The sequence below is a fragment of the Pseudophryne corroboree genome, chromosome 2 (assembly GCF_028390025.1).
Source record: "Pseudophryne corroboree isolate aPseCor3 chromosome 2, aPseCor3.hap2, whole genome shotgun sequence".
Classification (NCBI taxonomy): Eukaryota; Metazoa; Chordata; class Amphibia; order Anura; family Myobatrachidae; genus Pseudophryne; species Pseudophryne corroboree.
Window position 1 is genome coordinate 196,145,547 of NC_086445.1, and position 12,260 is coordinate 196,157,806.

A 12,260-nucleotide genomic window follows, 5' to 3' on the forward strand; every position below is an offset into this window, starting at 1 on the left:
GTGGCAGTACAGGCGATCTCACTAGATCACCAGGGCATGGGTGCAGGTCAGGTTTTCTCTCTAAACCTTTTTTACAAGTAGCCCGCAGTACCCGCTGGGTTTGCCAGCAGAGGGGATAAGGCTTAGACCTGGAGCCCCAGCCCCAGGGCGCCATTTCCTGCAAATGTTCCCGCCCTGGAGCTGCATATCTGTCTCTCCCTCACTCCCTGGCAGTGTCTGCGGCACCATTATCCCTCAGCTCACTGTTCCTGGGAATGCTTGGGCAAATCCTCCTATGTAAAGCCGCCTGGTTGTCAGTGCTGTGACTTTACATGACACTTAAGTATTCTACCTGCCTTTTTTAGTCAGTGTTAGTTAAGAAAGAGTGCACTTAGTCAGGGTTTCCTAGTACAATTACCCTGTGATATACATCCAGTTCTTACTGTGTACTGTTATATCTATTGTTATATAGCTGTGTAAGCTAGTCCAGTACAGTATTATTGTTAGTAATAACCTCTGCATTGTACAGACTGTGACTATTTGTGTGTGCATTAGATAGCTGAGTGGTGTCCATTTCGTGTCTTTCACTCAACCTGCTATCCCTATATTCTATAACCTGAGGGGGCTTGGTGCGTCAGGTTTTATCTAATAAAGGATTTTCACAAAGATATACTGTATTACGTATTTTTCTCTGATTTAGTCACCATATCTCTCCTTTATCTCTGCTGGTGCTGACTACACTGCGCAGGGGTTTGGGCTAGAGGTATTGTGCTGCTGACAAATTGTACTGTGTTACCTGATACTGCAAGTTATATCATGTCTGCTTCTGATGGTAACGGTTCTGAGGCTGTACACACTGCCGGTGTTGCTGAAGCCGCAGATACCTATGAGGAGAATATAGCAGCTTTGGGCTCTGGTTCTGGGGGCTCCTTGCCCCCCAGTGGGACGGTGGCAACGGGGGCAAATAATGACCCGCCGTGGGCCACTTTTTCCACGCTTCTGCATACGCTAGTTCATAAACTAACACCCCCTATGGGATCCCCAATGCCAGTACAACCGTTTGTGGTCCCTACAGCTAACCCGCCGTGGGCGGACGATTTATCTGCTCAAATAAAGAAGTTGAACCAGTCCCTGACTACTAAAAAGTCTGACCGGCGCTCGCCTACGTCCAAGTGGTCCTCTAAGCGAGCGATTGTGTCCTCACAATCCACTGCTGTCACTAACACCTCGTCGGATGAAGACGGCACTTACACTGACCCCACAGGTTCTGACTCAGATACGGCTGATGGGGAGGGTGGTTCACATGTGGATGTTCCTGATCTTTTGGAGGCTCTTAAGTTGATTTTACAGTTTACGGATGATCCCGAGCTATCCGTTCCTCCTAAGAAACCAGATAGGTTCAAGCGTCAGAAGGTGATTAAACAAGTTTTACCTCACTCTGACCACCTTATTGATATACGTCAAGAACCCTGGGAAAACCCGGGTACGAAGTTTGTGCCTCAAAAGAAGATGCTGGCTTGCTATCCCCTCGCGCCGGAGCTGTCTAAGAATTGGGAAACGCCTCCTCCAGTGGACTCACATGTGGCTAGGATGGTGGTTTCCTCAGCTCTACCTGTCACCACCATCGCGTCTCTAAAAGAGCCTACGGATAAACGTGTGGAGGGTTGTCTGAAAGCGATTTACACCCTCACGGGTGCTGCATAGAGGCCCACTATTGCAGCTACTTGGGCTGCAGAGGCCATTGAAGCATGGGCCTTGGAGTTAGATGCTGAAATCTCCTCTGACCATGCTAGACAATGCTTGTCTTATATTGTCACAGCTTCTTGTTGTATTAAAGAGGCGGTTTCTGATGCCGGTATCCTGGCAGCCAAGGCCTCTACTACGTCAGTCCTGGCTCGCCGGATATTGTGGCTGAGATCCTGGTCTGTGGATCTGGACTCTAGAAAAACCCTGGAGGTACTCCCTTTTAAGGGAGATATTCTGTTTGGGGAGGATTTAAATAAGATTGTGGCTGACTTGGCTACTGCCAAAACTGCCTGTCTGCCAAGTACTGCTCCTTCTGTGTCGAAGGCTAAAGGTACTTTCTTTCGCCCCTTTCGTCATTCATGTAAAGCAAAAGGTCAGGCGTACAACAAGCAGGCCCGCACTTCCAAACCTGGTGAGCCTAAGCCCAAAAGAGCCTGGGCGGCCCGTCAGCCAGCTTCCAAGACAGATAAGCCTGCCGCATGACGGGGCGGGCCTCCCTCTGGGGGATCCCAGAGTGGGGGGCCAGCTTCTAGGGTATACCCAGGAATGGTTGAAGATCACTTCAGATGCCTGGGTAAGGGAAGTCATCACTCGAGGTTACGCCATAGCCTTCAAAAACCGACCCCCTCATCGATTTTGCCAGACAGATGTCCCGTTGGACAAGACAAAGGCAAACATTCTACATTCGGTGGTACAGACCCTCCTGGATACAGGAGTCGTAGTACAGGTGCCTCTTGCGCAGAGGGGCCGGGGGTACTATTCTCCGCTGTTTCTAGTCCCGAAACCGAATGGGTCCTCCCGGCCCATTCTCAATCTCAAGGCATTGAACAGGTTTGTGAAGGTTTCCAAGTTCCGGATGGAAACCCTTCGCTCTATAGTTCTGGCCTTGGAACCTGGGAACTTCATGGTCTCCCTGGATATACAGGATGCTTACCTGCATATTCCTATAGCAGTGTCTCATCAGCAATACCTGAGATTTGCGATTGGCAACTGCCATTACCAGTTTCGGGCGTTACCTTTGTTTTAACAACGGCTCAGCGAGTCTTTACAAAAGTCATGGCGGTGATGACGGTGGTACGCCGCCGTCAAGGGGTCAGGATACTGCCGTATTTGGACGACTTGTTAATCCTGGCAAATTCCCCAGAACTTCTCCTGCGTCATCTAGATGTGACGGTCCGGTTTCTGCAAGCCCACGGGTGGCTCATCAACTGGACGAAGTCATCCCTGATCCCTGCTCAGAGCATGGTGCATCTGGGAGCACTATTGGACACTCACAACCAGCTGTTGTTCCTGTCTCAGGAGAAAGTCCTGAAACTTCAGGACAGGATTCGTTGCTTCCTTTCTCGTCCGCAAGTGTCGATACATTCGGCGATGCAGGTGCTGGGCCTCATGGTGTCAGCATTCGACATGGTGGAGTACGCTCAATTTCGCTCTCGCCCTCTCCAGAGGCTGATTCTAGCCAAATGGGACGGCCTGCCTCACCGAATCAGGTCTCAAATGATCTCATTGACTCCGGAGGTCCATCTGTCGCTGCTCTGGTGGCTCCGGGACCAGCAACTGTGCAGGGGCCATCCGTTCTGGATATCCGACTGGGTCCTGTTGACGACAGATGCCAGTCTAAGAGGTTGGGGTGCGGTGCTGGAGCAACACTCCCTTCAGGGGCGGTGGACCAAGGAGGAGTCCCTCCTCTCGATCAATATTCTGGAGTTGCGGGCGGTCTTCAATGCCTTGAACCTAGCCCAGCATTTAATTCAGAACCGTCCTGTTCAAGTACAGTCGGACAACGCCACCACAGTGGCTTACATAAATCATCAAGGCGGCACTCGAAGCCGCCTAGCAATGAAGGAAGTCTCACGGATTCTACAGTGGGCAGAACGCCATCTACCGGCCATATCGGCAATATTCATTCCGGGAGTCCTGAATTGGAAAGCGGACTTTCTCAGTCGTCAGGAAGTGCATGCCGGCGAGTGGGGCCTCCATCCAGAAGTGTTTCAACTCCTAGTGGAAAGGTGGGGCCTTCCAGACGTAGATCTGATGACGTCTCGACACAATCACAAGGTTCCGGTCTTCGGAGCAAGGACAAGGGATCCTTAAGCAGCATTCGTGGATGCGCTGGCGGTACCGTGGAGGTTTCGGCTGCCATACGTGTTCCCTCCGGTGTCACTCCTGCCCAGGGTAATTCGGAAGTTCATGCAAGAAAAAGGAATTCTGCTTCTCATAGCTCCAGCGTGGCCCAGACGGCACTGGTTCTCAGACCTGCAAGGCCTATCGTCAGAGCGTCCAATTTTACTTCCACAACGCCCAGACCTCCTCGTTCAGGGCCCCTGTGTCTACCAGGACCTAGCCCGGCTGTCTTTGACGGCGTGGCTCTTGAAGCTTCCGTCTTAAGGGCTAAAGGGTTTTCTGAGGCGTTCATTCAAACTATGTTGCGGGTCCAGAAACCGGCTTCTGCTCAGATTTACTATAGGGTCTGGCATTCTTACTTTGGTGCGCATCTAACGATTATGACGCTTCCAAGTTTAGTATAGCCAAGTTGTTGGCTTTTCTTCAGCAGGGCCTGGACTTAGGCCTGCGTCTGGCCTCCCTCAAGGTTCAAATATCTGCCTTGTCGGTGTGGTTTCAGAAAAAAATTGCGATCTTACCTGATGTGCATACTTTTACTCAGGGCGTGTTGCGTATCCAACCTCCCTATTGCCTGTGGCTCCTTGGGACTTGTCGGTGGTTTTGGTGGCGTTACAAGAGTCTCCGTTTGAACCTCTTGGTTCAGCTGACCTTAAGTGGCTTTCCCTTAAGGTGCTGTTTCTGCTGGCTATTGCTTCAGCTAGAAGAGTGTCGGATTTGGGTGCCTTGTCCTGTAGTTCCCCATATCTGATATTTCACCGTGACCGGGCGGTTCTTAGGACTCGTCCCGGCTATCTACCTAAGGTGGTTTCTTCGTTCCACCTTAATCAGGAGATTGTAGTTCCGGCACTTGTTTCTCCTGATCTGTCTCCCAAAGAGCGGTCTTTGGATGTGGTACGGGCTCTCCGTATCTATGTGAAGAGAACTGCTCCTATTAGGAAATCTAATTCTCTTTTTGTTGTGTTTGGGTTTCTCAAACGGGGCTGGCCTGCTCACAAGCAAACTCTGGCCAGATGGATTAGAATGGTGATTGCACATGCTTATGTGAAGGCTGGTCTCTCTGCTCCTGATCACATTAAGGCCCATTCTACTCGGTCTGTTGGACCTTCTTGGGCGGCCCAACGTGGTGCGACCCTTGAACAATTATGCAAGGCGGCTACGTGGTCCTCTTTGAACACGTTCATAAGGTTCTATGCCTTCGATACTGCCGCTTCCCAGGATGCTTCCGTTGGACGCCGGGTTCTTGTGCCCGCTACAGTGCATCCCCTCCCATAAGGAACTGCTTTAGGACATCCCCTATGTCTATCCTTGTGGAGCCCAGTGTACCCCGCAGCAGAAAACGAGTTTTATGGTAAGAACTTACCTTTGTTAAAACTCTTTCTGCGAGGTACACTGGGCTCCAAGAGGCGCCCACCCTGACGCACTTAGCTTCTTTGGGTTGGTATGGCATTACCCGCTGACACTTCTCCTGTCGGGAGAGTGTGGTGTTTGTGGCAACTGGCAGTTGTCGTCTCTTTTACTTATTACTACATTGGGCTGGTTAACAAAACTGAGCTCCTGTGCACGGAGGCGGGGTGATATAGGAGGCGGCGCTATGCATCTTGGGAAGAAGGTCAAAGCTTTTGAGCCTGTTGGTGCTTCGGATCAAGATCCTACTCTACACCCCTATGTCTATCCTTGTAGAGCCCAGTGTACCTCGCAGAAAGAGTTTTAACAAAGGTAAGTTCTTGCCATAAAACTCATTTTTACCATTAAACAAACTCTGAAGCCTCTTATCATAACGCTTTGCAGTGTGCCCAGTCATCTACTCCTTTTGCTCAATTAAATAAAAAGCCTACAAAGCCACCATGCTGTTTTCACAAAAATGTGCATACTGTAGCTGCTGCTGTATTGTTATATATACAGATGGGTCCACGGTTATCTTGACTAGTTTTCTGCGCCTAGGCACAACATGATTTACTATCATAAACCCCTCATCTATTGTTCTCAGCTGCAATACAATACAGAGAACAATGCAGCAGGGGATTAAGTCATTACAGCAGGGGATTAAGTCCGACTGGCCAGTCTCAGTTTATCCTATTAAAGGTCAAGATAAATGTGGACCCATCTGTATATGGATTTACCCATTGATCAGTTGATATTTAGGTGCATGTGTCATTAAAAAGCTTTAGGAATACTTGATGCAATAGCTTGGAGCGCAAACACCCCGTATATTCCAGTAAATGTTTTGAACTCCTAAATTACAGTATATTGACCATGTTTCCATGTACCAGTGAATGCAATATAGTATTATTTAGCAGAATGCACCTGATGGGGATATTTCCTAAGGTAACTATATATTTGTTTCTGTATAATAACCTTGCAGAATGTAAACTACACCTTCACTAAGAATTACCTTGACCTGATAGTGACTTACTTCTCCGTCATTCTGCTAATGTCACGGATTGAAGATAGAAAAACGCTAGTTGCTCTTTACCACTGTGCCCTTGAAATGCTACAAAGCCACAGGTAGGTAACACGTACTAAATATATCAAATAAACTGTATCCGGTCAGGATCCCGGCGTTTGCAATCCTGGCAGTTGGGATATCGATGCCGGCATCCCAACATGTATCTAAATGCTGGCGCTGTAATCCTAAACGCCGAGATCCCGAATGAGCGTCTGCTGGGAGGGCATACTGGTAGAATGCGGGGGAGTTAGTTTTAGGCAGCGTGGGGAGAGTTAGTGTTAGGCTGCGGGGGGGGGGGGGGGGGGGGAGAGGAAGGTTAGGCTGCAGAGGAGGGAGGGTTAGAGTTAGGCCCCACCAGGGAGGGTTAGGGATAGTCTGCGGGGGAGGGAGGGTTAGGATCAGGCTGTGGGTAGGAGTGGTTACAGTTAGGCACCATTGGGAAGAGTTAAGGAGGGTACACACGGAGAGATCCATGTTTAAATTCTAAGCAATCTGACTAGATGTTTAGCAGTTAAGCACGGTTCTCTCCGTATGTATGCCCCACAGTGATAGCGATGCGTCGCTATCACCGGTGCTAGATTGGCCTGCATGCAGGCACAATCTAGCAGGTCGCTCATTTCACCGCTGGGTGAAATGTGCGCCCCCCTCGCTCAGCACACATCACAATGTGTGCTGAGTGGGGGAGAGATGTGTGCTCAGCGGTCACTGATAGATCACTCAGCACACATCTCTCCCCATGTGTATGGGGCTTTAGGGTCAGGCTGCGGGGAAGAAGGGTTAGAGTTAGGTGGATTAGGGATTAGGGATAGTATACTTACTACTCAGGTATCGGGATGCAGAGCGACGGGTTGCCGCTGTCGGTATTGTGTCTGCCGGCATCCCAAGCACCGGGACCCTGATACCATCCCAGAATAAACACATTCTGGTGGTACCAATAGAGATTATTTAAACTATATATGAGATAATGAGTCTTTGCCTTTAAAGAAAATTATAATTATATTAGAAGTCAACAAGGAGTTTGTAACCATATAAGAGCACAGCTGTTGGGTGAGTGCTCTTATACAGATGACAGAAATTTATGGTATCTACAATATTCATGAGAATTTGCAGTAATGTATTACACTGCCCAACAAAAAAAAAATAATTGTTTGGTACCTGGAATGTTAGTATTGATTTTGGTTATATTGGGTGTCCTAATTCCAAATACGAAAACAGTTTTTCTCTATCAACTATACTTTTTGCACATGCCAAGGCCATGGCACATCGCCATCTGGGCCACTTTCAGTCTGAGCAGGACGTCATTCGTCCTGGTTGTCAGAAACTTTCTGGGCAACCACAAAGCTCAAAACTATGCTGAGCTAATAAACAACATGCTCATTGATTTCAGAGACTTTGGATGTAATATGAGCATAAAAGTTAATTACTTACACAGCCACTTGGACCATTTCCCCGAAAATTTGGGTGATATGAGCGAAGAGCAAGGTGAAAGATTTCACCAGGACATTAAAACAATGGAAGATCGCTACCAGGGGAATGGGATATACAGTACATATGATGGCATATTACAGCTGGAATTTACAAAGAGACTGTCCAAACAAAGGGGGTAATTCAGACTGCATCACTGCAGCGACACCCCGGGAGCCCAGTGAGATGCTAAAGCAGGGAGTCCAGTGAGATGATAAAGCAGGGCTGTGATAGCCTCTGCCTGACTGACAAGCAGACGCGGTTGCGGGGTGGGAGAGGGTGTGCCAACGGCATTAGAACGCCATTGGTGGAGCGTGGTACGGACAACAGAGGCGTGTCTGAACCCTTGGGGGGGGGGGGGCGGGCCGCAGTGCCTGCGTGACGTCACATGCAGCCGCTGCGACCCGGGACACGGAGCACTGGCGATGCTTTTGTACCTGTGTGTGTGTGTGTGTGGGGGGGGGAGTAGGGCGGACTAGCGCTGTGCTGGGCGTCCCCCCCGCATGTCAGAGTTAGCACATCTACGATCAGATCTGAATGACCCCCAAAGTCCATTGAAGAATGTCCTACAATAGAAGCTTCCTAAACTAATTTTCTTTTCATTTATGGTTTCATTTTATTATTTAAAAAAAAAGTGTTATTTGAGTCACTATAGTGTTACTGTAATATTAGTATGTATTATTGATGTCACTAAACTATTCTAGAAAATATTTTTAGACTATGTTTTTTTAACGTTTTGTGTTTTGTTATGTGAATCATAGGCCTAATATGAAATAGGGTAACACAAATCAGACGATGTTTATATCTCAAAAAATTAGAGCTTATAGGCGAAAATGAATGTTAGATTTGAAATCAGAACTCCAAATATAGATAAAATCAGCTCAAAAATCCTCGGTACCAAAACATGTGTTGGGCTGTGACAAAGTTTCCCCATGATCAATGACTTCAGAACATACTGTTTATAAAAATATTGTTTATAGCTTTGTCTACATATATTAACTTAATATGTATATTATAAACTGATAGAAAAATATATAAAATTCTCCATTACTGTCAAAACTATGGACCCAGGGGCCCATGTGCACCACCCACCTTGCACGCATTATAGATAGGTCAGTGGTGTATCCTATGTATATAGTAATTGTTGTAATGGTTAGCATTGCTGCCTTACAGCAAAGAGACTATAAATTCAGTTCCCGGTCATGGCCTATTGGTATGGGGTTTGTATGTTTTCACCATGTTTACGTTAGTTTCCTTCATGCATTCTACTATCCTGCAACACTCCAAAAACATACTGGTAGCCCAATTGGCTGCTGTTTGTCCATGTGAAAGGGAATATATATTGTAAAGTCCACTGGGAGCAGGGACTGATGTGAGCTATATAAATAACATAATAAATAAGGTACAAAGTTGCACCTAACACCACGTTCAGCAATGATAGCATACCCTTCAATGGGGTCAATTAAATTGTTATTCGCCCTGGCTGGCACTAGATGGCACCCAACGGAGCAATTCAATTGTTGCTCTGTTCGGGTGTGCATGCAGCCTGGGGGACACATTTCAGCTTGCAGCCTCCTAAGGTGCGAGATGAAAGGTGCAAAAAAACGTGGTTCCTGTTTGATCGCCCTAACCTGGGACTTTAGATGGGTTTAGACGCGCCAATGGCGCAATCCTAGACTGAGGCTTTTTCTTATAAGCATTGCAACAAACAGCCTTAGATGTGCAAAGCATACAGGAAGATCCTAAAGGACCAAGCCCCCACTAACCACCAATGAAAGCAAGTGGGAATGAGTACAGCCCAATAAAATGATGCAGGAGGTTTTGGTGGGTGGTGCTATTGCTGAAGCATATTGTTGCAATGGCCATACATTATTTTTGTTAACCAACCATAGTCTTTTAACTGAGGCTTGTAAATGGTCCTCTCACCCCTCCCCCTTTGGGTGTCATCCATAGCTTTAAGAGAAGCAGTCAGGAACCTTAAGAATCCAGCCCACGTGTCTCTTTGGCAGGTATAAAGAAAAATGGATATAATGCTTTTAATCAGAATTACCTGTTGCTTTTGTAATTTGGAAATTACATAACTACATGAACATAGGCCCTCATTCCGAGTTGTTCGCTCGCAAGCTGCTTTTAGCAGCTTTGCACAGGCTAAGCCGCCGCCTACTGGGAGTGAATCTTAGCTTATCAAAATTGCGAACGAAAGATTAGCAAAATTGCGAATACACACTTCTTAGCAGTTTCTGAGTAGCTCCACACTTACTCGGCATCTGCGATCAGTTCAGTGCTTGTCGTTCCTGGTTTGAGATCACAAACACACCCAGCGTTCGCCCAGACACTCCTCCGTTTCTCCAGCCACTCCCGCGTTTTTCCCAGAAACGGTAGCGTTTTTTCGCACACACCCATAAAACGGCCTGTTTCCGCCCAGAAACACCCACTTCCTGTCAATCACATTACGATCACCAGAACGAAGAAAAAACCTTGTAATGCCGTGAGTAAAATACCTAACTGCATAGCAAATTTACTTGGCGCAGTCGCACTGCGGACATTGCGCATGCACATTAGCGACTAATCGCTCCGTTGCGACAAAAAAATAACGAGCGAACAACTCGGAATGACCCCCACAGGACCTAATTCAAGGTTGATTGCAAAACAACATTTTCCTCTAATGGGCAAAACCATGTGCACTGCAGGTGGGGCAGGTATAACATGTGCAGAGAGAGTTAGATTTGGGTGGGTTGTGTTCAAACTGAAATCTAAATTGCAGTGTAAAAATAAAGCAGCCAATATTTACCCTGCACAGAAACAATATAACCCACCCAAATCTAACTCTCTCTGCAAATGTTATATCTGCCACACCTGCAGTGCACATGGTTTTGTCCATTAGAGGAAAATGTTGTTTTGCAATCAATCTTGCATTATGCCCATAGAAATAACATGCTTCCAAATAGTAAAGTTGCTGCAGTAACTCACAGCATTTGTTTCATATAATATTTGCCCCGCAGTGATCCATCATATGCCCGTCTGGGGCAGATGTTACTGGAGTATGACAGCCCATTGAAAAAGTTAAGTGAAGAATTTGGACCTCATACTAAGGTGAGGTCTTTTGTATTTGTATTTAAGTATTTTTATCTCCCCTTTGGTGAATTAACTTAGCTTACTCCTATGTTTCAAGGCAACACTGGAATATACAGGTAATTTATTGTCCCATATTTCATTCTCATGAAATTGTGATGGTGTGGGGCCGGAGCCCAAGTATAAGTCTAAGATAAGGGAATAGCGGAGTTCTTGCTAATGACATCAATAACATTCATGAACACAGTGCTGGGAGGGCTGCTCACCCCTGCTTTAGGAGGTAGATTTTAGAGATGAGCGGGTTCGGTTCCTCGGAATCCGAACCCGCCCGAACTTCAGGTTTTTTTACACGGGTCCGAGCGACTCGGATCTTCCCGCCTTGCTCGGTTAACCCGAGCGCTCCCGAACGTCATCATCACGCTGTCGGATTCTCGCGAGGCTCGGATTCTATCGCGAGACTCGGATTCTATATAAGGAGCCGCGCGTCGCCGCCATTTTCACACGTGCATTGAGATTGATAGGGAGAGGACGTGGCTGGCGTCCTCTCCGTTTAGAAATAGATAGGAGAGTGAGAGTGAGACACTTCATTTACTGGAGCTTAGGAGGAGTACTCAGAGAGTGCAGAATTTTGCTGATAGTAGTTAGTTAGTTATACTAGTGACTGACCAGTGAGACCACCAGTGCAGTTTTATTATTATTTAATATAATCCGTTCTCTGCCTGAAAAAAACGATACACAGTGACTCAGTCACATACCATATCTGTGCTCAGCCCAGTGTGCTGCATCATCTATGTATAATATCTGACTGTGCTCACACAGCTTAATTGTGGGGGAGACTGGGGAGCAGTTATAGGTTATAGCAGGAGCCAGGAGTACATATTAAACAGTGCACACTTTTGCTGCCAGAGTGCCACTGCCAGTGTGACTGACCAGTGACCTGACCACACTGACCACCAGTATATTGTGATTGTCTACCTGAAAAAGTTAAACACTCGTCGTGTGACTTGTGTGGTGTTTTTTTATTCTATAAAAAACTCATTCTGCTGACAGACAGTGTCCAGCAGGTCCGTCATTATATAATATATACCTGTCCGGCTGCAGTAGTGATATATATATATTTTTTATATCATTATTTATCATCCAGTCTATACTAGCAGCAGACACAGTACGGTAGTTCACGGCTGTAGCTACCTCTGTGTCGGCACTCGGCAGTCCATCCATAATTGTATACCACCTACCCGTGGTTTTTTTTTTTTTTCTTCTTTATACATACTACATCTCATTATCATCCAGTCTATATTAGCAGCAGACACAGTACAGTACGGTAGTCCACGGCTGTAGCTATCTCTGTGTCGGCACTCGGCAGTCCATCCATAATTGTATACCACCTACCCGTGGTTTTTTTTTCTTTCTTCTTTATACATACTAC

General features: G+C 46.9%; 1 protein-coding gene across 1 annotated transcript in view; it reads left to right on the forward strand.

Annotated features, from left to right (window-relative positions):
- NCKAP1L (NCK associated protein 1 like) overlaps positions 1 to 12,260 on the forward strand; it is a 616,762-nt gene that overhangs the window by 49,948 nt on the left and 554,554 nt on the right. Inside the window, exons 5-6 of the mRNA XM_063952202.1 lie at positions 6,212 to 6,354; positions 10,762 to 10,852. Coding sequence (XP_063808272.1) covers positions 6,212 to 6,354; positions 10,762 to 10,852 — 234 coding nt within the window. The remainder of the gene's footprint in view (positions 1 to 6,211; positions 6,355 to 10,761; positions 10,853 to 12,260) is intronic.